Genomic DNA, 26,510 nt, shown 5'->3' on the forward strand with positions numbered 1-26,510 from the left:
TACTCAGGCCCTAGCAAAGTGGGATTTATGGGATGTTGGAGCTGTCAACTTGTTCTGTGAAAGTACATGAATTCAGTTTCAGCTGCATAGTCTGAAAGCAAAGCTATAAATATATTTATTTCTGGGACAGCGGGTGTCTCCTGGGCCAAAAAATTAATTCTGAATGATCATTTCCTCTCAAGGATGCATGAACATTTGCAAAACACTGAAGGGGGTGTGAAGAGGATTATTTTTTAATTATTTTAGTCTTTTCACTAATTTGTTCTTATATTTTCTATTGAGAGATGGTCTTTTCCCAGAGATAACCACAGCTTGTTTTGTGTGTCTGTGTGTCTGTGTGTGTGTGCAGGCACAATTCTTTCAGGAGGCACTTGCCAAGGCAGATGCAAGTGTCCAGTGTTGATTTTAACATGGGGACAGACCCAGTTTTGCAAAGGGGAGAGACCACAACCAGCATTGGGAGAATAAAACCAGAACTGTACAAACAGAAGTCCGTGGATTCTGATGGGCAGCAAGAAGATGTGAAAACATGTGGAAAACTTAACTTCACTCTCCGGTATGATTATGAGAATGAACTTCTGGCTGTCACAATTGTCAAAGCCTTAGATCTGCCTGCTAAAGACTTCACAGGAACATCCGACCCCTACGTTAAGATTTATCTGCTTCCAGATAGGAAAAAGAAGTTTCAGACACGAGTTCACAGAAAGACATTAAATCCTGTCTTTGATGAAACCTTTCAGTTTCCTGTAGCCTATGATCAACTCAGCAACAGGAAATTGCATTTCAGTGTTTATGATTTTGACAGATTTTCTAGACATGACATGATTGGGGAAGTTATTCTTGATAACCTTTTTGAAGTCTCAGATCTCTCCAGGGAAGCCAATGTATGGAAAGACATCCACTGTGCCACCACAGTAAGTAATGTGTTACAAAAATATTAACATCATCTTTTCATTTCTCTTTTGTAGTTTTTGGCAATGTAGCCTGTTTATCAGCAGAGACCAAAATTAAAAAAAAATAATTAAAAGAGGAGCTGTCAATATTTTCCTTTGAGCACAGAGAATAATGCTTGGGAAGATATAAAATTTAATTACCAAAAAATCTTCTGGGAGCATACTGTCATCTTTATGGCTCACTGTGTGTATATAAATTGCATTTATTAATTAAATGCTGCATTATGAAAGTCATTGCTTAGCCAGAACTAATAACATTTTCCTGTTAGCAAAACACCTTGTCCTGAAAAGTGACCATCTATTAAGAAAAAGGGCCCATCCTATCCTGCTCTTGTTAGGAAATTTTCATAGGTTAGAAATCTTGGTAAGGAAAAGAGGCTGAAAATGCTTGATGTGTAAAATGTTCTTTGCTGACTGCACTGTGCTTAGGGTCCCCAGTAGTTGTATCTGCATTGCTGCTGGTTGCTAGGAAAACTCAAGAGGCACAAGCAAGAAGAATTAGGAAATAGAAATTAATTTTTTTTATTGTTGCAAGCAAGAAAAGAAGGTCTGTGCACGGGTGACAGGATGAATGACAGGCTACCAGAGAACAGCAGTCTCCAGATATTGCTTTATTAACCTTGAATTTCCAACTCATCCTCCCTGGCTGGCATTTGAAGGGGGGGGAAAAAACCAAACAGTTAAAATAGTGAGGTGTAGGGTGTTTGTTTTGGTTTTGGTTTCAGTTTCCTTTCAACTAGCATGCTATTTATACAGAAGTTTTGCCATCCCTGGTTCTGTGGGTGTATCCAAACAGTGTGACTCATCCCAGGGTTTCAGCACAGGCCGGATTTCCACTCGGGGGTGAACAGAGGACAGACCAGTGCTACACATCAGTGACAGAAGCTTCACACCATCCCTTCTCTGCAGCCAGACACTTCCCATGCCTTTTTCACCAGAGGCTTTCATGATGTTCATACCTGCTAGACAGGTCCAGGTCTGCCTGACTAGAAGGACAAGGAGCACAGATATGGCCTCACTAGTTTGAGCATGAGCACTGTGATCCCTGAGAAAGGAGAAATACCAGAGTGTCAAATAGTGGAGGCAGTTTTCAAATATGAATTCGCAACAGCAGCTATTTATTTCAACTGCTGGGCCTACCAAACTGCTCTGAGCAGCCTTCAGCACACCTCCAGAAATCTGATTCTGTGTATGCTTAGTTTGATCAAGCTCAGATTTAAGGCAAATCTAAGAATTGTGTTCTCAAGCTTAAAATTGAATCTGTGTTTAAGGTCTTGGAATAATAGTCCAAGTAACCATTTTTGGAATTTTTTTCTAGCTTTGATATTGTGTTTGATACTTTAGTCATTACTTAAAAGCTCACTGGTCACTAGCAGCAGTGTCTATGAGATTTTTAACTGATAGCTAGAATGGTTTCAGCAAATAATAATCTCTGGACTGTTCATCACTGGTTTTGAGCAGATTGAAATGCCATACCAGATTATGCATTTGGGGTTGACACTAATACACATACGGATGAAAATGGTTGCTCAACTTGGCACTGGATCCTAATTCAAGTTTCTTCCTCAGTAAGGGTTAAGGTTAAGGCATGCAGTTCTAGTGCCTAACTCGCTCTGCTGGTGTTTTCCTCTGCATCAAGCTTAAAAGAAAGCATGAGGTTTTTGGATTTCAGTCAGTATAGTTTAAAGTACTGCATGTGTATGAAAAGGTTGTCTTCACTTAAACCATCAACAATGGGCACATAAAATTGAGATATCTTTTAGTGCTGGCTAGCGTCATCAGCTTTCACAAGCCTTAGCCTATTCTCAGAAAATTATGTAAAAAACTGGCAATTGATTGTTTTTCCCAGAAAAATTAGGCCTTCCCAGAAGATGTCCAGTAACTGTATGTGCAATGTGCTGCTTTATGTTTTACTTGTTTTATGAAATTGTAATACAGGCTTCTAGTCTTGTCATTTCAGAAACTGTAAGTTGAGAGAGTCAAACCTCCAAAGGAATAAACACTGTATGAGATGTTAATCAGTGAGGACTTACTGTCTTAAACACCAAATATAAAGTTTACCAAAGTCACTAACTAGCAGTTAAATGACTAATGTTGGCCAGAGTCAACTGAACTTTGATAAACCTTGAAAAAGAAAGATCCAGCTGGTTCTACAATTGGTGGAAAGTCATTCTAATCCAAGCAAATATGCTTTGGTGTTTATAAAGAATCTTTGTAAATCAAGCAGGCTGTGTGAGTGGAAAAGGCCATACCCACCCACTAGAGCCCAGGAACCAAGATGCCATTCTGCAAATACATTTCTCTCATGCTTTTTACCTCTTCACCTTTGGTCTGTTTTGTTGCATGTTCTGAGAATTTTTTGTCTCTGTTCTGATATGATTCCTATACCAGTGGTCTGCTCATGCTGCTGCTAAATGATAGATGTGGAAAATTATAGAAGTGATAGATCAAAGAATTAGTCCAAAACTTAAAAAAAACCCCCAGTGGAAGCAGCCTCTCCTCATCTGGGAATCTTTTACATCTCTTCCACACTCAAGAATGTTCTACTCAGAAGTTAAAATGAGGGTAAAAATAATTCCTATTACCAGTGTGAAAAAAATCTATTCTTATGACACCAAACTCTGCAGTCCTAAACACTACTTGAGAGATTTACCAAGAAAATTAATTGCAACATTTTGCCTGTGAAGGAAATTGCCACAGGAGATCAGAAGATCAGGAGATTCTTTGTTATGCAACAACTCTTTGTCAGTAGCTAACATAATTTTAAAAAGATTTGCTTGCACAACCATAAAGAGTTTTTATTTGGTACAGGAAATACAGTCTGGGAAAATCAGAGTTTTGGCTCTAAACCCAATGACTCTGTGAGAATCTACACTTTTAATACACTTTCTTTGCTCCTAATAGTAATTTGAAATTATTATGTGGAAGTGCAGGATTGGTTCACACACACATACTCATTTTTATGCCCATTGTTTTCAGATGCTGATATTTGTTCACATTTTATAGTTTGGGTTTTACCTTCATTTCTTCATTCATACCATCGTTTCTCTGTTGTATTTCTGTATTGTATATTGAAAACATACCACGTTTTATAATATGCAACATGTACCTGTTAGATTAATAATCTAACGTGCAAAGTTAGATTATTAATTTAAATTTAGAGCAAAATCAGTAGTATAGGAAAAGTATCTTAGATATCTGATATACCCCCAAATTTTGCTTGAATAGGTGATTGAATTTTCAGTTAATAACCCATCATTTGCTTCTGTTCACCTGATTAATTAAAAAAAAAGGAAAAAAATCAAGAGTCAGATTTGGTCTGCCTGTGAAGGTTGTTCATTATATTGGAATACTTTAATTCTCACTACACTTGAGAAAATTAATTCATAGCATTAGAGGCAAATAAATAATATCAAATGGATTGTTTAATCAACACATGAGGCTTCTGTTTTTGTCAAGTGCTTGTAAGTTTTGCATACATTTCTGAGCTTTTGTTACTATCAGAATATACTGCATACTTTAAAAAAAGAAAGCTCTCTTTTTGGAATTGCTAACAAGCACTTCTAATATTCTGTGTCTTAAAATTTTCTAGGCAAGAAGTCCACTGGTTGTGATCCATCAATTTCTGCATGTAAATGTTTATTAGGTTACTATAATACTTTTAACAAATTAAAATCACCTGCTTTGGAAAATTCCTCTAAGGCTATTGCCTAAAAATATTGGCAAGTGACTGTCAGAAAGACTTTTTTTTTATGAAGGTATCCTGTGAAGTCTGTTGGAGTAACCAATGATAGGAAACCATGCATTTGGGAAAAAATTTAAAGCTCAGAATTTAGAGGAAAGCCATTCCCATTTCCAACAGATAAGATCCTCTTGGGGAGGATCTTATTCCAATAAGATCCTCTTGAGGATCTTATTCATTAAATTGTCATGTACTTGTACCCTTTTGAATTATCTCATGTAGACAGATGGAATTTGATTATTATTTCCCAACAGCAGGCATTTCAGTGCTGCAGTTTGCTCATTTGTGAAGTGGAATGTAAAAGCAGATTTTGTAAGGACATAGTCTTCATGTGATGTCTGTGGTGCATGATTGCTGTTTCTAAAGCAATTGGAATATAATTAATAACATCACTGGGAAAGACAGAAGTGATTAAATATATGTATTTTTAAATAGGTAGGACAGTAACATTTGTCTCAGTTCATTTATATCAAACACTTGCCAGAGAAGGAAATAACACAGGTAATTCTGCTGGCTGTTGGCCTCTGTTATGGAAATAGAGTCTTCTGATTTCCTCATCAAAAAAGAATGAAGCCTATCTCTGAATTTCACCCAGAGCATAATTTTTGCTTTGTTTTCTCCATCTCCCCTGTTTTGTAAGTGGACAAAGCTTTGGACATTTTCCTGAGTAAGGCAGTTGTGGTAGAGAGCTGACAGAGGTGTCTTTTGTAGCCCAGCCTTGAGGCCACGTTTTCAGGATTGTCCTGTTTCTTAGTGTTCAAAGAGCAGCACTATGAGGAAATGTTTTACCACCAGCGATGTAGTGGGCCAAGCCCTACAGCTACCCATCTTCATGAGAATGCACTTAGACCTGTGAATGTCTCTGGAAAGGCACCTGAAAGGTTCAACAGAACCTTAAACCGGTGTGAAAGACTAAGGGCTTGTCAGTGTAGGAGCACTGATCATGTCTGTAACAAGAACAGCCCCTTCTAACCCAGAACTGCTGGCACTTGTCATTTCTGCTCAGGGCCAGCGATAAAAGGGATCTATGTGACCAATGCTGCTGCTGAGCAGGTGAGAGAATACCCTGGATCATTCTTGAAACCTTTTGGAGACCTTAATTTATGTTTGGAACTGCTTTAGGTCTGGTTGATAACTAGAAAAGACAATGGAAAAAGGATGGGTTTCTGTCCAGTTCCTGAAGGCAGGAAAGGTTTCTATTATTAGTATTTAATGTTTCTTTTCATTTGAAATGACAAATTATTTTAATATTTTGATTTTCTAGAGGCAAACTGCTACTTTCTCTCTACCCTAAAAGTAATAAACATTAGGTGAATAAGGGCATGGTTTCCTCAAGGGATTTTAATATCTCTGCATCCAGACAGTGCTGTGGCAGCTGCAGGTACATGACTTGTCTGACCTGCTGTGCCCTGAAAGCTCTCTGAGTTTCTCACTGCAAAGTCTCTTTGCAGACATTGCTGTGCAGCTTCAGAAAAGCATCTTTCTATGGGAGGCCACATACAATTTGGTTCATTCTCCTGTCACAGTTAGTTCCCAGAAGCACCTCTGTTCTCAGCTGTTCTGAGGCAGGGATGGGCTTCCTTGCTGCCTGGCAAGACGTAACAACACCCCAGTGCACAAGACAGATGCTTCTGTACAGAAGGAGCAGCACAAGGAGCACCCAGGAGGCTTCCAGGGAGCTACTGAGGGCATTCTGTAGCCCCAGGGAGTCCTCCCTCTGCCATCAGGGCTGCAACCAGCAGCAGAGCTTACCCAGAGCAGCCAGGGTGACAGGCTCAGACAAGCATCTGCCCTCCACAAGCAGATGACACAATCATTATAGAGCAACAGGCCCCACTGCTTCCATACTGTCTTCCAGAGAGGCAAGAACAAACACAAACTTAATTGATTCATTTCCCAGGGCAACAGCTCAATCAGGAGCTGGTGCTGAGAGGAAGGAAAGAGCTGGGTTTGATATGCAAAGAATAACAGAAGACGAAAATAAATATTAGTGGTAGGAACAAGGTTTCCAAAGGAAAATTCCCTTGAGAGGTGGTAGAATTGGCTCTCCAGCCTGAGCCTCACAGAGCTTTTAATAATTTCTGGGATAGTGAGGGTACCATCAGATTCTAAATGCATAAATGAGAAAACTGACTGGTAGATTTCTGTTCTGGTCTTTGCTATCACACTTTGAACTCTTGATATATGCCTCAAAACCAGAAATACCTTTACACATTCTTAGCTAATTTTCTCAGGGACCAGGTCTTCTTTCTCTCTCCATCCAACTCCCAACATTCATTGTTATATTTTATCTCTGAATCTTGAAGCTAAATGTTAATAGTTTTTATTGGAAAGCAGAAATATACATAATATGTTTCTAAACAGAGCAAAATAAATCTGTGCTATGGGGGAATTCTCTTCCTGAAATATTCAAGTAATCCAAAGATCTAACTCTGCCAACACATTTTTCTTTAAATTTACATACTATATAGAAGAACAGTTTTCAGTGTTACTAAAGGAAACAGCTAAAAGTCTAAAAAAGCTAATGCCTGAATACCTTGTTGGGTAGCCAGAAAATTACTATTATTATTCATTACAATGGCTTGCTCAAAATATAGCAGGAAAACTGAGAATGAAATTTGCAATTAATTTGGTTAGAAATCCAGTACAAATGGAATTCATGCCACCGTTAGTATTTCTGTTGTGCTACTCTTGCATGCAGGCTTTAAAACATCATTTCAATTACAATTAATAGGAAAGTCGTTCCAGATATTAAAATTGAGATTAAGAACTGAACTTGTTACTGTGGATTGTGATAATATGAATGATAAATAAAGTAGCATCAATTAATTTTTTGACAGAATCTAATTTCTACTGCACCACTAATTATGTAGATACTTGTCATTTTAACCACAGAAATTAATGACAGACTAGTAACAACAAAATCATGTAAATTTTCCAGTTTCAGTAACATTTGCATAGTTCATTGTAAGAATACAGAGCAAGTTGCTGCTTTAAGGTTTTGCTTGAATTTCAAAACTTGAAAAACTAGTGGAAAAGAGGAAGAAACAAACATCAGTGAAAAAAATGGTCTAAAGTTCACTTGTGACTCAGAAATGAAACCTTTTTTCACATATCAGGTCCCTATAAGCTTTTTACCCCTGCTATCATAGGAAATGAGTTAAGATGTTGGCAGAGAGGAGGGAGACTAGAAAAGTTATTAGACTATCAGTATAGGCAATAAACAGTTTTCCTGTTCAGTTTCAGAGCTGTGGAAGTTGATATGTGAGTAAAAACCACTCTGAACGTAGAAGGATCTATAGCCACCTTCCCCACTGAACTTGTGGAGGTTCCTAGCTAAAAGTTGTCTCTTTCATTGAATTTTGTGGAAACTGCTGAGAAAATTAATTGGAGTAAGTGGCAGCAGAGCTTTTACCAGCAACAGCAGTTCAAAAATCTCAATCACTTTAACTGAAGCTCCCCTACAAGTTCTCCAAACTTCTCCTCACATCCCTTCCCTTTTATCCATATTGTGAGTGGGGAGCACAGCCTCTGTAGAAATGCTGCAATTTTTCCAGGCATATGTGTGGAAACGAGAGCACTGGTGTCCATTGGGTATGATAACAAATAGAATAGAATAAGGAACCTTTTATTTCTGACTGTGCCAGCTCCTGGACTAATTTCCCATGAGCCCACAAAGCAGAGAATGTGGAGAGATCCTAATGGATCCATCCTAATGGAAGTAATGGAAAAATATTATTAGCACATTCATTCACGTGCTTACTAATGTGGGATGGGAATTATGCTAATTTTAAAAAATCTGCATTCTGTAGCTCAAACCTCCCAAAGTTCATCAGAATAACAGATATGTTCACGTGAGACCATTTTTTTTCTTTATTTTATTTTGTTCTAGACCCACCGTGCCAGAAAACGGATGGGGCAGAGGTAAAAGGGCAGCTATGAAAGTAACTGAAGCTGGTAGAGTGCTGGCCACTGTGTCAGGTCCTTAGTGCTGTGTGGTGGCTGGTGGATACAGAAGGGAAATAAGTGAAGGAGAGATATGAGGTGTCAACAAAAGCTTCCTTTTGCATAAGGGCATCTGTGCTCGACACTTGGTTTTCTGTACCTGTTATTGGAAGCCAGTGGAAGGCAATCATTACAAGAATCCATAAAGCTAGCTGTTAATTGAAACCCAAATTTAGTTCAAGAAAAAAAAGAAAAATTCAAAATAGGTCTATGAAAGAGATTAAGTGTCATGGGAGTTATCCAAGTCACGCACAATTTTCGGAAAATATGTGATACATGTAAGGCAATCCGAGGATTATTTAAAAATATGTACAGATGACATCCACTTGATTGTGTCTTGTGGGTTGTGCTTTGTTTGAGGCACACTGTGATGCAGATTTGATTGTTGGGGGCACTCTGTGCCTTGGTTCCTTCAGGTTTGCTTGTGCTGAAGGGCCCCTCTCAGACTACTTGTGTCAACATAATTATCTAGTGAATTATAAAGTGAAAAAACACATGAATTTTCCATAGCACTGAGATTCTAAATTAAATTGAATGCTATATTTAAATCTCAATTAAAATTGATAATGCTTAAGGATCCAGAGAATTTTAAAATGTTACTCATGATAATCAATGTGATTAACAAAGACTGTCATGAGAAGTTTAAAAAATAAAAAAAAACAAAACAAAGAGTTGCTATGTTTCTAATCTAGGTCTGAATCTGTGTTTTCAGCTCCAAATTTATGAATTTCTAGTGCTCAAATTAACAATAAAAGTGTGTGTGTGTGAAAATGGACATATCTCAGACATTTTTTGCAATACCCAGTTTCTTATACTATAATAGGTATAATTTTAATCTTAATTCTTCAAAAGAACATTTAGAACTTCACACATTCACACTCCTGTATGAAGAAAGATCACCAGTCTTGACAGATACTCAGAGCAGAAACTGCTTTTCTCTGCCTCTCAAAAATGTAGAGTAACCACAGAGTGAGTTTGTCAAGCATTTTGAGCAATGCTTCTTTTAAAGTATTTTAAAATACTAGTACATACTCTTGTCTATATTCTCTTTTATCATCTGGGCTTACACAAACCTTTCAGTGTCTACCCAATTTCTGTTCAAAAAGAAATAATAGAACACGCAGGTTCATACTCCCATCTTCAAAAATTATTTTTTCTCTATTCACATACTCAAGCCATCTCTCTGAAAAATAAAAAATTAGATCTTTTTATGAGCTACCCATGGTGTTTCATGATCCAACCCATCTTCATCACCTTTCTCTACACAGATCTTAGGTAACTTTGAAGCACTGAAACTCTGGGAACTCTATTTTCTTTTCAAACAAAAGAGGAAGATCTGTTTGATATTTGGATATAAGAAACAACCATCAGACTCAGAGAGTAATGCCAGTAGAAGCTCTGCTTCAAACAACGTTCAGATATATCAGAACTGAAAGATATAAGACATCGCTTGCCTCTGTAACAAATGAATGGAAAGAATTACAATTCAGTTGTTCAAGTTTTATTTGTTTTCTGAAATAGAAAATTGGGTTTGGTAATTTAGTCTCTGGCACAAAATTCTGCACTCTTTGTGGCAAAGAAAGGGAGAGGTCAAATAGCTATATTTGTCTTGTGTGAACTGAATGAGCTCAATCATTTTGAAATTCTGAGAAATCTGAAATTCTGACAAGCATGAAATTTGCCCACAGTGCATGTTCACATGCTTATCAAACTAGTAATTGTCAAAACAAAATCCCAGCAAAATGACTGAACTTGTGAGTTGACCGGCCTGCACAAAAGTCAATATTTTATTACCACTGCAACAGACACTTTAAAGCTATTCAAAAACTATATTCTTCAATCTAGTCTGCAATGCAGAGGGAAAAAAAAACAATAACAAAAAAAAATACAAAAAACCTCACACCCTAAAGCATGTGATTATGTTCATCTTTACTCAAGAAAGATGTGAAATACTTGTTTCAATTTAGACAGAGTATTAGCCTGAAGGAAGTCAATAAAACTGTTGACAACAGCTGAAGAATGTGAACAAGAAGCCCAGTCTTGTCTTATAACTGTAAACAATATATTTCTTATCTACACAGCAACCATTATTTTAATATGTTTCATTTAAAAATATAGTATGCTTGCCTTTTGATACTAGAACAGCTATGTAGTAAATCCAGCAGCTCTCAAACGAACTTGTACTCTCAGGGTAACTGTAGGTTTGACAGATAAAATATTGAAGCTGAGATGTTAAAAATAAGCTTTTTAGTATTAGTCCAAAAAAAAAGTTGTTTGAGATCATATGAGCGTGTTTGAGAGTGGCTGCCTTACAGAGTAGCTTCCTTACATGCCCCTTACAAATACATATCCTAGGTTCTTAATATGCAATTTTTGGAGGGTGGGGAGGTAGCGAAGGTGTATTTAAAATTTAGAACAGGAACAATTTAGAACATAACAAACATCTCAAAACCTTAACTTTTGCAGTGCTAGGATAACTGTATAACTGAGAAAAGGAAAAAATAAGAACTGGTAGAAACTCCCTTAGGTTACACATCTCAAGTACAGTAGTATCTAAACTGCATGACAACATCTTATTGCATGAGTACTTAGCAAATGGTCTCGATGTAGAACCTGTCTCTTTGTGAGGATTATTAAAATTCATATGGAACCTATCCATCCTTCTGAGTATATTATCCTCCAAAAAGTTGTTGTTGAGACAGGAAAATTGTAGGTGCTACTCCTTTACTTTGGTTTTCTTCTGAAACAGAACAACCTCTCAAAGCACATTGAGCGCAGTAAAGAGAGCAACTTTTACAAGCATATTCTTCTTTTTGAAGCCCTTTGACAGGATTAGCTTTTTATACACATACCTGTGCAGAAATTATTCTCCTACATAAATTCCAGTGTCTAAATGGCATCTAAATGTGCATGATCTAAATAGTCCATCAGATTTCTTTCTATTGGGGCTGATGCAGTATGAGTGTTTTCAAGAGTAGAACTTGACATTCTACTTTCAGCACCTTTTCGTTTTTGTGAATTCAGCACTAAAATACCAGGAATCCAGAAAGTTTTGTCTCTGATTTTGTTTTAATTTCTCAGTTTAGTAATTGAAGATCTTGTATCTAAACTATTATTTTGTTGTTACTCCTTCTGTACTTTATGGAAATTATTTTTGAAAATTGCTTATGACTTCTTCAGAAGCATCTGACGCTGCAAAAGATACGTCTCTCCATGTTAAAAAAATATTACAGTTTTGCATGATCTGAACGGAATTTTAGTAGTATGATCAGGTTTCTAATAATTGCTTTTCTTTTTCAGGAAAGCATAGATTTGGGTGAGATCATGTTTTCCCTTTGTTATTTGCCTACTGCTGGGAGAATGACTTTGACAGTCATCAAATGTCGGAATCTCAAAGCAATGGATATAACTGGTGCATCAGGTGACTCTACTTCTTTTAAACAAGGCAGAGTCTATTCAGGAAGGGGATGAATAAGAGCTCCTTGGGTTTTATGTGTCTAACATGGTTGTGGGATGGAAGTAGAAGAGAAAGGATACAAACCCTCTTTAGATGGAGTGGCAGCCAGTGTGTCTGTTCGGAATGGCTGTACCTTTCCTTTGCATTTACAGCATGATGAAAGCAGCGTTTGCCAGGGTCACTCAAACCTTTGCAACCTTTTACCTTAGCAGTATAACGTTCCTACCACAAATAATTGTTTTTATGCTACCCATTTGAATGGCTTTGAGTCCTAATGCATGAACTGATTATCGGTTACTCAGATCCATACGTCAAAGTGTCGCTGATGTGCGAGGGACGGAGGCTGAAAAAGCGGAAAACAACCACAAAGAAGAACACACTGAATCCCGTTTATAATGAGGCCATCATCTTTGATATCCCTCCAGAGAACGTGGACCAAGTCAGCCTCTCCATTGCAGTGATGGATTATGACAGGTAAGCACAGTTCACTTTCTGACCATTTAGACAATTCCTGAGCACTGCAAGCAACTGCTTTCTGCCTCGAGCTTACAAGCAGCTTTTGCGTCACAAAAGATAAAGCCTTGGGGCCTTTTCATGAAGTTTAAAGCTTCCACACCTCTGAGAGCACATGGCATTTTATCTGTGTAATAAATGACTGAGATGAGAAAGAAATATGGCTCAATTTTCTTTCAGGCCACTAGGCCTGACATACATTCCTGTCCATTTCTGGGGGCTGGACTATGTACAAACTTTATAAATCAGGTATGTCTTCTAGCTTAAGAAAGTCCCTCACCCATCTAATTTCTATTTAAATAGCAGGTATTTGAAACTAAAGAAAATTTCGATGACTAAAAAGGAATTAAATGCTAATTATGTCATTGAACTAAGTTGTAATTATTTCTTCAGTTGATTCAGTAAAATAACCTTTAAATATGTAACCTTCTATATGTAACCTTTGGGTTCAGCCCTCACTGATAACATGTCTTAAGCTAATTATCTATGGCTTCACTGAGAACTGACAGGAAGAGACTCCTGTTTTAGAGTGGCTCAAGGACTGCAGGTTGATCAAGACTGACAGAACCCTGCCCAAGCCAAGTCTGCTTCATTCAAGTGCTATTAGTAATGAGCTCTTGAGATTGCAGGGCAAATAAACAGTGAAAGTCCAATTTAGTAACATCACCCTTCAGATTGTTTTCCCTTGCCATCAGATTTCTGGTTGTTCTCCAAGTTCTGCCAAGAAGACTTTCTCAGTCAGATGTGAGAGTGGCACTGTGGTGCCATTAGCAGGGAAGGAGCGCAGCAGCTTGCACACTTTCAGTCCTCCTCAGCTCCTGCCTTCCCAGCACTTGCTAAGGGGAAATTGGAAAGCATTATTCTAAGGTACATAGAGTCAAGGTACAGAAACTTTCTGATGTTTTTCAACCAGTTTATGGCACTGTGAGGAGCACAAAGTATTAAAGTATAGCCTATTACAACTATGACTCTTACCTTTCACATTTTTGACTGAACTTCCAAAGATCACAACAGCTAGAGCTAAGAAATAGTTTATGAAACTATGTCTGAAGCATTTTCAGCAGGAAATGTATTCCCCACCATTTTCCTTCACCTTCCTCTCTCACAAAATTCAAGCATGTTTTCCTTCAGATAACTTTGTGTATTATGATCCTTTTCTGTCCTTCTGTCTTTTGGGCTGTAACCTTTTAATGGCAAGGATTGTTTTCATTGCTATTTTTATAGCTGCTAGAAGCACTCTGGTAGTGGCTGGAGGTCTTTGATGTTACCATTACAGAATTTAATTTTACTATACTACCATTGAAACTAATATCTGTAATAAATGATGTGAAAAGTTTGGCCATGTATTCTGTTCCACACTAAGCCAGTAAACAGAATTGTATATCAGATATTATTAAAACTATTTTTTATTAAAAAGAAATTCTTTCTCACTCTACAATTCTCAGAGTAGGGCACAATGAGGTCATTGGAGTATGCCGGACAGGAATTGACGCCGAAGGCCTTGGAAGAGATCATTGGAATGAAATGTTGGCTTACCCACGAAAACCAATAACTCACTGGCACCCTCTAGTAGAGGTAAGAAGTAGCAACATTCTCTCCTTGGTATTGAAAGATTTTGCCCCTCACATTTATGCGCTTCTGAGAATCATGAAAATCATTGCAGCACCTATAGATCTGATAGAAGATCATTAGCACAGCCTGAATCAAGTTGCATGGGTTTATCTGTAATTTAAAAGGGCCATTTCAACAGTTTCCATGATGCTCTGATGGCATTGTAAGATTACATTTAGATGTTTAAAATTTCCAGAGATTTTGATAAAGAGCTTACAGCTACTTAGAAGAGATCATTTGCGAAAATTTCCAAAGCAATAATTTCCTATTCAAAAACCTTTAGCATAAGCTGCTGTTGCTAAAACATTAATCTGTAACTGGCCTGCAAATTAGGCTAAATTGTGGCAACGTAAGAGCAGCTCCCTCCAGAGTTATTCAATAGATGCTTACTGGAGCTTTTTCAAATGTAAGGGGTGATTATATCTACAAGTCCCTGGGCTTGGACTCCCTCTGTGATCTGCTGTGGCCACACATTGTTGGTGTTCTGTACACAAACTCCTCACAGCTCTGGACTCAGAAAGATACATATTGAAACCTTAGGAAGCAGCAGGGCACTGTTTAGCCCACCATAAAAGCAATCTGTAGAAAAATGAGTTGCTGCCTGAGGCCATGTGATTCCCCCACTCTGCAGCACATAGCTGCACAAGATGTCCTGTGAGAGGTAGCAAAACCATAATATCAAGGCTTCAGTAAAACACCAAGAAGCGTGTGGGGGCAAGGAAACTGAGTCAAGGCACCAGAGAAGTGTCTTTTAGAGGTTCATGGCTCTGTCTGGTTTATGTAAATTACGAGACAGAGGTACCACCCCTGTTGGTGAAATAAACCCATTCCTGTGAAATGAGTCAGAAGCATTTTTAGAAGGTCACTTCAGAAATTTTCTTTCCATTATTAGTTCTGCTGGAGACTTTGAACCAGAGACTAGAAAGGGTCTGGATGTGATCTGGATTCTTTTTTGAGAGAGTCTCTCATCCTCGGAAATGAGCTTGATACACAGCCAGATGTGATGACATTTGTAAAAATAACACTTTTCTTGCAGCTACCTGGCCGAGCAACCAGTTTTGATAGCCAGGGATCCTGTTCCTCACCAAAACCACCACTTACGCCCTAGGGAGCCCAAATGGATCCATCGTGTTCAGTGTCCAAAACTCCCCCGTAGCTCACATCTAAATCAACAGAAGGTTTGGCTTCCACAGATGAACTGTATCCATTTTTTTAATCAAAATACATCTTTCCTATTCTAATGTAATAGTTTACATGGTTTATAATGGTGGTTAATAATAATATTAATGATGGTTTATAATAATTTGTTAAAGTGTGAATGAAGTTGACTCGAGTCAAATATAACCCTTCCTTGTGCAAATTCATTAACCTGTTTTATCTCTGGCATGTATCCAGTATCATATTCAAGCAGTGGTTTGATGGGGCCTGTATCTTTTCAGAGGCAAAGAAACCAGAAAAAAAAATCCTTTAAGTAATTCAAAACTACTGCACCTTTTAACACCTAATTCTTTTGAGGGAGAGCAAATAGTCATATACAACTCATGTAGTAAATTCCTTCTAAATTGCACTAAATCCTCTATGACTTTGCAAGATAGCACTTCAAACTGAATGTTGCATGGAAAAAAACAAACTGTTGTCGTGTTTTGAGTATCTGGAAAATCAGTTCAATCCTTGGGCAGGGAGGAAGGGCAGACTTAAAGCCCACTGGAGCCAATGAGGCAGATCTACTGACTTCAATGGGTTTTAGGTCCAGCCCTTCTGAAACAGGTATGAGAACTGGATCTATGCAGTTATAACCTTCCAGCACTCATGATGACAGTTGCATGTCTACACAAGTCAAACTGCAGAGGAGAGAATGCTCAGATGTAAAGGAATTGATTTAATGTGATTTATCTCTTCACAAAATTGACCAAATATTGCAGTTACCCACAACATTTTTGTGACTCTTGATTTAATGTGACAGATTTCTTTGAAGTTATTTTGACTGAGTGCACAACACACATGGAATTTAGTTTCTGGCTGCTGGCTGGATGCCTCTAGACACATATGCTATATATGAATTTGAGATGTGTTTTCTGTCAGTCTATAGGCAGAGAAATCAAAATGTGACTATTTTACAAGCAAGTAAACTAATTTATTAGAATACACAGTGAGAGCAAATGCAAAAATCTATTGGCTGTAGACAGATACTTTAAAAACTAGAAGAGAACTATATATTATTTTGTGGATTTATCTCCAAACACTGCAGTTTACCTCAATCAGATAAATTAGATAGTTACTTTCTTTTTTTTCCTTTTTTTATTTTCTTTCTCAGACAGCATGGTTGGGTCTGAGGTTTTGAAAGCTGGACTGCAATTAGAAAAATTGGGTGGTGGCACCTTTTGTGTCTTTGCAGTATATACAAAGAAAACAGAGGAGACTGATTTCCAAAACAGCATTTTTACAGAAGTGTCATGCAGGAGAAAATCTATAAAGGAAGATTGATTTATGATAATGAAAGAAATTTTGAGAATTCATCTGTATATGAAGGGAAAAGGTTGTTTTGGCAGACTTCTGAAGAACCATTTTGAGTTGGTTTAGCCTGACTGACACAGAATATGTTTCTGAAGATCCAGTCCCTCCATGCCACTGATTAATCACTAAGACAGTCGAAAGTACCTTGAAGTGTCTTAAGCTGCTCCAGAAAAGCTAGCAGGGCTGGTCTTAACATTGCAGATGTATCTAAGTCAAAAAAGGAGGCAGCTTTTATACCTTGCCTCCTGTGCCTATGAACAAAGCAAGCAAGGAAATAAGTATAAAAATCAATCTATCAGACAGTCTTTACAAATAAGGGAATAAAAAGAAAATAAAAGAAAGAAAAAAGTGAAAAAAAAGAAAAGGCTCCACCCAAGTTTTTGAATGCCTGTTTCAGGTTGTTATTCATGGCCTCTAGGCAGAAATGGTTTCTCCCAGAGAGGATTGGTAATGCTGAACACTGATCCTCCCTGCTTAAGATTGTATTTTCATCACCATAAATACAGAGCAGCCTTGCAGAATTTCATTCCTCCTTTTGCTCTGGATGAGTAATTTTTTTTTTTTTTAATAGGAGAACAAACTCTCCTCTGTGAGTTTTTTCCCTCCCATCTTTGTTATCCTAACAAAATTCTGTGGCCTAGATCATTTTCAACATGATTCTGCAAGGCTGATACAGAAACAGATATATATATATATATATATATATACACATACATGGAGATTGAAAACTATTTTATGTATACATTTCTCTTAATATAAATTATATCAACAGTGGCCTTTGTGGCCTAGAAAATACTTTTTGTAATGTGATACTGTAACAGTTAATTAAATATTCTTTGCACTTTTTTGCACCTAATATCCAAAAAGCGAAGAAATTCACGGTCAAATGTAGCATAAGTGTTCAGCAATGAGCAACGTATTTTTACCTATTTTACTGTTCTCTGACTATCCTGTGTGTTTCATCATAGGTAGTAAGGTATTTCAAGATTCATTTTCTTAAATTTTAATTGTTGTCAAATACCAAAGGCTCAGTTTGTGCCCCGTGTTGTGTTATTTTTAGTATTGTTAATAACAACAGTAAATTACTTCTGTGTCTAAACTTGATTGATAGTGCTCTGCATCTAGGAGAAATCAGACTGCAAACTCATCTGGACATCTAGCTTAAAAAATGACCCCTTAAGTAATTATCTTTATTCCCTTATCAGTGATTAATAGAATTAGTGAAAAAGATCTTTTTCCCCCATTGTTTCCTTAGCCATCTCAAAAGACAGGATAGGTATTTAGCTTAACCCATCCACTGGCTTTAGAGCTTGTTCACAAGTTACTCTCAGTGACATCACAGAAGCACCAAGGAAGAGCTTAGCACAGTTTAAGTCAAGGAATATGTTGCTCAATGTATATCTTTATTAAGGAATTTTAAATATTTTAATTTAGAAATTTGGAGAATATGAAAGTTGTCTGCTCCCATCTGGATTTTTTTTCTGCTTATTCACATTTCTCCTATATCTCATGCATTACCCTAATTTGGGAAAAAACAAATGTGGCAAAAGGCTGGTTTAAAATATATTGTAGTTCTTTTACAACAGTTAGAAAACCTTTCTTTCCTAAAGGCCTGAGTTATTTTGCATGAAGCAGTTTACTGGAAAATGCAGCAGTACTTAATAAGAATTGTATTTGCATGGCCTGGCTTTTTTATGCTTTCACAATGCACAGGTGAGCACAAGCTCACAAAGATTTAAGTCATGTACTGCACTCCATGACCTCAACTTTGGATCCCAGCATTTTACAGTTCTGGTGACATGGCCCTTCCCCTCGCCCTCCCAGCAAGCAACCAGCTCTTTCCTCACCATCTTTTGTCTATGCTGGGCATAGGAATATGAATATTGGTCAGAGATAAAGTGGCCAGCAACTTCCCCTGCAAAATTTCTTCTTCAATAAATGCAATTCTTTGGATTATTTATGTTTAAGTAACAAAATTATATATTTTGCTTAAAGAATCACCACCGCTTCCAATATTTTTGAAGAAAATATTGAGCTACCAATGAATGTTTTCATTGGGTTGATTTTTTTCAAAGGAAAAAGCAATTACCTGATTTCTTTCTGTGGATGCATTTTTTGAGCAATATTAAGGAAAAGTTTAGTTAAAAGATTCATTTGATCCATCCTTTTCTCCTCTTTCTCGGCTTTTTAATTGGATTCAATGCAATCTTTTTAAAAAATTTTAGCATGATGATGTTCAACATATACATGATAGTTTAGTTACAAGATTATTTTGCTATCTCTTTTTTATAAACTTTTATATGTACTAACTTTTTATTATACTCAATTAATTTAACAGGCTTTATATATCTGAAATCATTTGTCTGTATTTTTTGGGTGAGCAAACATTCAAACAAAGGGTATTTCAGAACTCAGTGATAGAGTTCTTCTTCTGCTGAAAATATAACATTTTTCAGAAATCCTTAAATGTGCCTGCCAAATTTGAAAATCACCTTATTTGAGCATGCAAAAACTTAGGTTTGCACATACAAGTATTTGCACTTGCTGGATGTACAATCACTATTATTTACCACTTCTGTTACAACAGAACACCCATATCTAATCAGAAATACATTTCAGTTAATGATAAACACCTGACAAATGTGTACCGAGTGACAGTTCCTTGACATGAAATTTCATATGACATTATTTCTACAAATGAACATGCTTGAAAATTTGATAGGTGTTAAGATATGACATATATGTTAATCAGACAGTGAGGTGACTTTTGGACAAAGCTCATGTAATATGTGTTGGACCATCCAAAATTTGGATAAAATATACCAAATATATGAGAAATATTAATGCAAGTTTTCATGGAACATTTTCTCTCTCATTCACACCACAGCAGAGTTTCAGTTTAACTCAAGATTCACTTTCATTTAGCTTCTGAGTCTTGCCAGTCTAAACTGAGCTCTCTGAAAACAGCTAAATTGTGGCACAGAGCAGAACCAGAGCTAGGAAAGATGAAGGAAAATGTGGCAGTAGACACAAAGCTGTTCCATGCAAATGTCCTGAAATGGAAACCTTCCCCCTGTAACAGATTCCAACATTTTTACCACTTGTCCTTTCTTTCTCTGCTGTAAAATGGGACAAAAGAAGCACGTCCCTGAAGAAGTATCAGCATTAAGCATAGGAGTTAATTGAGGTGCTGATCACAGCCATTTGCCTTTTCCAAGGCAAAAATTACCTTAACTTCTAAAAGTGTCTTTTGTTTACTCGTCTAGATGAATAAATATCTCCTGCACAAGGCACTTTTCCTTAACCCTGGAAAACTGCAGTTTTTTAACAGCATGAAGGAAACCAGGAGCTAGAAATGTAAGAGAAAGTGAAGCTGCAGGTGGGATTTGAATTTCACAGGGCAATCTGGTCAGGAAAATGGAACTAACACCTTCAGTCCTGTGCTGAGTGCTAAGGGATGTTTGGTGATAGCAGGTGCTCAGGGCTGTGATTTGATGTTTTATCTGATAGCACCTCTACAATGTTGCTGTTGCTGGGAAACCTCTTTAAAGGCTCTGAGAGGAGAATGCCTCTGCTATTGCCACGTGAATTCTTTTCCACCCAAGTGTAGACTGTGATTCTTGTGTTCCATGGGGCTCAGTCCCCTGGAAGGGAACAAAGCACGTTAAATTTGCAGAATAGGAAAAACCAATTTGGCGCTGTGCCATCATGGGGACTAGTCACTTTGTTGGTATTAAAGACAAGTGTTTGTGCCTTGCTGATCCAAGGGAGGAAATTTCTTACAGCATTCTGTGGCTCAGCCTGTGTTGCTGAGCCATGCTGATGCTATTGAAGATCCTCAGTACCAACATTGTCAAAATACAACTAATACATATAAATACAGGTTATATAGGTTGCCAGAACACCAAAGCTCCCTCCCATGGAAAAGGATCATGACTGCCTGAAAAATAAATCAAGGCAGTATATTCTAGAAGTTGGACCTGCAGGAAGTCACAGAGCTGCTGTAATGAAAGTGGAGCTGCTCTGTAATAATTTATGAATACAATATGTTGAGTTGACTATTGGTCCCAAACTAGGTGAGTTCAATAAATCTACTTTTGGGGGGAAATGTTTGACATGGGAGTGTCTCTCAGGAGCAAATGAGTTGTATAAAATGTTAATGTCCATCTTGGTGGCCTGGGAGAGTCTGCTGATGCTGTAGCCAGTCTGAAAAATGCATCTCATCTAAAATGGAGAAATCCCAAGCAGGCATAGGGGAAAAGGCACAGGAAAGGTCAAGAGATCTGATTCAGAGCAGACAACATTTATGTCTGAGCAGGCTGGTGATGCAAGCTGGTACTGTAGTTCACAGAGAAAATAGGCTTGGTTGCTCTCCCATGAATGGGTGGGAAAGCTTGAGACAGGAAAAATATGCATATAGAATGTTATTTTAAATTCCATTTATTTAAAATATTTAAGTTTGCATATTTAAGATTAAAAATTTAAATACCATTCTATTTTTAATGAAGTGGAGTATTCACAGACTCTCTAAAAGAAAAGTTGCACATCCATTCAGACTGTCTGGGTTGGCACAGTTAAGACAGACACAGTGTCCCAAAGCCCAGCAAAAATTAAAGAATTGTGAAATCCTGCCTCTCCCCTGGAGAAGTGAAGTCAGGAAGCCTGACACAAAAAAAGAACTGAAGACAGACCAAGGAAAGGATGAGGGATCAGCTATTTCATCACAACTTCAGGGCTCACAAAGTCATTGATTAGAAAAGAGTGCCAGAAACATTTTCATGGCAGCAACCTACCTTTTATACAATTTTCCTTTCCTTCAAAATACAAGCATATAAGTGTTTTTGAGAGATTGCTTTTAAACAGTTTGGGATGTTTTCATACCTTAAAAATTCAAGACATAAAGTAAAGTAAATCTATCCATGCATCTACCCATGAGGAAAATAAAATAAAATTTAAACAAGAGTGGGGATTAAAAGCTTTCTGTACAATTAATAAAGGTCTAGGAAATGCTTAAAATTGCTTTCCTGTGTTGAATAATGGTAGAGATTTTTTTTTATCCTGGGACCTCTTAGTTTAAAAAGGAAAAACTATGATTCTGATTGTAAAGCAATATTTTCCTGCAGGTATAGAATTCCTAGTTGCCTGGCCCTGTGTGATTTCAAATATCAGAAATGTTCCAACAAATATTTGTCAACATCACAGATAGGAATTTAAAGCACTTAAGATTATCACTGACAAAAAAGAATCTGTGTTTTTTTGGGACACTTTCTAGGTTAATTTCAGGAGAAATTGTAGGCTGTTGGATATTTTTGTGAAGCAGATACATTTACATAAAAGTAGTCTGCAAGAGGAGAGAGAAAAAAGGTCGAGTTGCTTTTTTCAATATGCTATGAGTTGAGACTGATAATAGGATCAGAAGTGAAGAGGACTGAACAAGAAGATATTTAAAATCTCTGACATCTGAGTCATAACAGGAGACAGGAGAGGAGAGGAAAAGCCTATAGAGTATGAAGAGAGCCCTCTGGAAAATTAAAAAAACAAACAAACTATCCAACACCCCACCCAAAAAAGGCAAAAAATCTGTTTATAGGAAAAGTGGAAAGTATAAAAAGGGGTTGAATAGTCTTTTCAACAGAGAAAAATGTATGTGTAACAAATACTTCCAAATAGAAAGGGATTTTTGACGTGATTCCCCCACCTCATATCTTGTACGGCCATTTGTCAGCTCATGAGGGTAGTGGGAGCCAATTACAGAACCTGAGTCTGTTCTTCAAGTGAAAACACCCTTCTTCCCCACAGATCCTGCTCTCAGAGAATTCACAGTGCAAAGAGCTCATGGCACATCCTGTCCCCCTGGTCTTTATCTTGCAGGACAGTTGAGGCAAAAAAAAGGACATTTCCCACATGTGCTCAGACATGTGGATGGATGCTGGATGGCCTCCTATTTATTTGCACCTGACATAGGTTGGAAGATCTCCAGGTGAAAAAAACATTTTTATATAATGTCACCTCTTCACATTGTCAAACCTCCTGTCAGGAAAATTAATCCACAGACATCAGAGGTTTATATCCAAAAAGGAGACAGAGGAGTCCTCTTACATTATTCGAATAAAGGGAGAGGCCATGGGGCATTCCCCTGGGGTCTCTCAAATTTTTGGAGGATGCAGCCTCCTCTTTTATCCTAATTTCCTGGCCACATTTCCCTTCTCTCTTTCCCTATTGGCTGAGGTACTTGAGAGGTACAGACTTCCCGATACACCTGATACTGAAGATTTCCCTCTAATGTATAACTCTCCCTTTTAATTTTTAATTCTTATGAAATTTAGGGTTTTCCCCCATTGTTTCTTTTATCTTTCAATGCCTAATTTCATTTATCAGCAAACTTAAAGCTTATTTGTATGAGCAAATATCTTTTTCCATTCATCAATCAGTGGAATCCTTTTCATTGTTTCTTTTATCTCTCAGTGCTAGTTTTATCTACCAGCAGACACACAGGTTGTTTGTAAAGAAAAATCCGCTATTCCTCTCACTCCTGACAAAGAGTGCTTGAGTAACCAATAGGAAACAGCTCTGGAAATGCTGCTGTGGTACACAAGGTACTGGTTTTGTTCTCAAGTCAAGCCTCAACTAATACCACAAAATGGTGGACAAGTCATTGGGCTGCTGCAGGTGCTAATTCTCTGATGACTCAAAAATAGGAAGTCATAATTATGGTGTATTTTTCCCTTAATATCCCACAGGTCTTTGTGTATGAATAGGGTCCTGGAACTGAGGTTTCAGCCAAATTCCATCTCCTCCTGTTCTTCCTATTCATGGGGGTTCAGCTGAATAATGAATTCTTATTCCTTTGTCCCAGATTGTCACATAGTAGTGGGTGTACTGTGAATGTTTCACCCTGGGAGTGTCTGCCTCTTATTAAAAATCAGAGTCATCAATAGAGGACAATTACTTCCCTCACCATGGTTTTCTGAGGCTTAATTGTGTAATAATAGTTATGAGGGAAATGACTGCATAGCTGAACAAGACAGAGAATTGCCAGCTGTAATTATTTTTGTCAAATGGGTATTTGTGGATGGGTGGGTCTTTCTTCTTCAGGTAAATGGAGATTTGGCTACCACAGAAAACGAAAAAGGAGATTTTGTGGACTCTCCAAAGAGCACGTCACACTCTTACATCTATTCCTTTCAAGCCTCATGTATTGTAAGTGTTTAATGATCTTAATTATCCTTATAGCACAAAATCTGATTAATGTATTTAAACCTACAACCTTTTCAGTTCTTAGTCCACAAAAGTAACTTTGGGCTATGGAATCAGGATCACTAATGAGAAAGTATAGCTTTATCTTAGCCAGCAGCCGAAATCTGCACAGCTGGACCTTTTCTGTATTCCCCTGAAAGGGAGCCTGGCACTATTGCACTTTAGCTACTTGCCAGTAGCAGACAAACAATTGTAGGTCACAGCCGGGTTTCAGAGAAGCTCTGAGGATTAACCCCTCAAATCTTGGTTCTTATTCTGCCTCCCCTCCAGGCACAGGGCACTCTATGAAGTCAAAGAGCAGTTCTACCAAAAGAGGGCTTGATGATGAGCAATCTGTGCTGAGAAAAGAGATTTCATTCAAATTATACCAATATGGCTTTCAAATTTTTCTTTCTTTTTTTCTCATGTATTGTTGTTAAAAATGGAATTTTTCTCAAGACAGAACATTCTAATTTAATCTCTAGCAGGGCAAAAAATGGTACTAAAATACCAATCTACTCATGCACTGAAAATAATACTGATGCAAAAAAGAAAGTTAAAAAGCCTTTCAGCAAAAAATATCTGTGGCAGCAAAATATAAAGATGCTGGAAAAAAGGCATTTTTCTTTATATGTGACTTTTTCTGACTAGAATTGAAATATTCCTCCTCCTTTTTTGGGCTATCTGAAAAAAAAACCACAAAATGGTAAATGTATCTAATGTAGTTTTAATAGTTATTGGAATAATATAGCACAATAAAAGTGATTCAATTCAGCCTCTTTAATCTTAATGTGTATTAACAATACACATTCATTTCTATATTTTGCATTGCTAAAAAATCTATTTATCACCCTATTCCAAACAAACAAGTATTCTAGCGTGCTTTCAAAAGGAGCTTTCTTTTGAGCTAATTACTTGCTAATTTATATGCCAATACTTCTTGTATTAATTAAAATGAAAATATTTTCTTAATATCATGAAAATAGACCAAATAGAACAAAGTCACTCTGTAGGTCTTTTTAATATGTAATTTCCTCTGAAAGCACTCTGTACTTGGCAGCCCAACACTGAAATCCAGCAGGACCACTGCTGTTGATTTCGGTGCACTCCGCATCAGGTTACACGTGAGGATGTGTCATAGCATCTTATGAAATGAGCCCAGTCTCAAGGCAAGCAGAATGATATCTCTTACATCCACCATGGATTTTTGTCACTTTCTGACAGCTCAGACTCTATTAGAAATCTTCAGTGCATCTCTGGGGTATGAACTATTATTGCAAATGATGATTTTACTAATACTGGTAGGAAAGATGGGCCTCAGCTGCCTGCCTGAATAAAAATGTCTGGTGTATGTAGTCAGACATGGAGGTGATGTGTTTTTGCAGATTTTTCCTTTTTAATGGTGGCCTGCAGGTTTCCACAAAATGCCATTTTGTTCTGAAGCTCAGAGGGTGTGTGTATAGACTAAACCTTTGATATGGAATTTTTAGATAGTCCTGTTGCACATCAGATATAGAGCACTTCTTTTCAGTCTATATTTCTATGGAAGAAATATTGAACAAAGTTTAATTTTGTTAAATAAATAGAAAACTATTTCTCAATAGAAGGAAAAAGCCTAAATATATATTTAGTATTGTTCTTTATTTCTTTTTCTTCCAAGTGTAGCTCTAAATTCTTTGTATGCTTCTCTATTTAGGTTTCTGTAGGATATGTTGGACTTAAATGCACATGTCTAAGGATGGGATGTGGGTTGTTTTATATCCTAGAAGTTGGCAAGCTGGCATCTGGATTTGGAGAGGCATTTCTGACTTGTGCTTTCTCCACTTTCTGGGGGAGATCACAAGAGTGCTTGTTTAGAAAACCATGTGAAATATTGTGTTAACTCTGACCTGTTAACCTCAGCTCCCTCCATGGCAGTACAGCCCTACTGGCTGGGATGGGAGCGGGCAGAGCTGGATGGCAACTCCTCCTTGCCCTGCTCTGCCCAGCACCCATCACCTCGGGCAGCAGGATTGCAGCACCAGCTCCTCTGAACCATCCAGGTGCTCCTCCAGCTACCAACCACAAGGGAAGTCCCAAAAACCTTCTCCTTCCTTTCCATGAGCTTGTAGTCCATGCTGCGTTTGAGATGACTGGCTTCAATGCGCTCCTCGTGAGAACTGAAGCGGGGGCAGGAGAGCAGACATTTTTGCTTCAGCACAGAACATCATGTTTTCCTGGTATATGCTTGTTTGTGGGGAAGGCATTCTCCAGAGTGTATGCTTCAAAAGGTAGGAAGTTAAAATGGAGTTCCTGGCCACAGAAAATATTGACAGCTAAAAAAACCCACTTAGTATTTAAACACTTAATATCTTGATATCTTAAACGAAAGCGCCCAACACAATGTCTGTCAGGATTTGCTGTGACAGTGAGGGCTCTGGATTAGGCCCTAACTGGCCCAAACTCTAACAGAACTCCCTACCTTTAAAATAATCTCTAT

The 26,510-nt window shown here is 37.6% G+C and overlaps 1 protein-coding gene and 1 long non-coding RNA gene across 2 annotated transcripts in view; both read left to right on the plus strand.

The window, feature by feature from the left end:
* SYT10 (synaptotagmin 10) overlaps positions 1-15,516 on the plus strand; it is a 33,703-nt gene extending 18,187 nt beyond the window's left edge. The window contains exons 3-7 of the mRNA XM_068190856.1: positions 350-914; positions 12,001-12,121; positions 12,460-12,631; positions 14,116-14,245; positions 15,318-15,516. Coding sequence (XP_068046957.1) covers positions 350-914; positions 12,001-12,121; positions 12,460-12,631; positions 14,116-14,245; positions 15,318-15,389 — 1,060 coding nt within the window. The 3' untranslated portion in view covers positions 15,390-15,516. The remainder of the gene's footprint in view (positions 1-349; positions 915-12,000; positions 12,122-12,459; positions 12,632-14,115; positions 14,246-15,317) is intronic.
* The window catches only part of LOC137474375 (uncharacterized), a 330,950-nt gene that overhangs the window by 62,862 nt on the left and 241,578 nt on the right, over positions 1-26,510 (plus strand). The gene's annotated exons all lie outside the window — the stretch shown is intronic.

The sequence above is a fragment of the Anomalospiza imberbis genome, chromosome 5, assembly GCF_031753505.1.
Source record: "Anomalospiza imberbis isolate Cuckoo-Finch-1a 21T00152 chromosome 5, ASM3175350v1, whole genome shotgun sequence".
In the NCBI taxonomy this organism is placed as follows: domain Eukaryota; kingdom Metazoa; phylum Chordata; class Aves; order Passeriformes; family Viduidae; genus Anomalospiza; species Anomalospiza imberbis.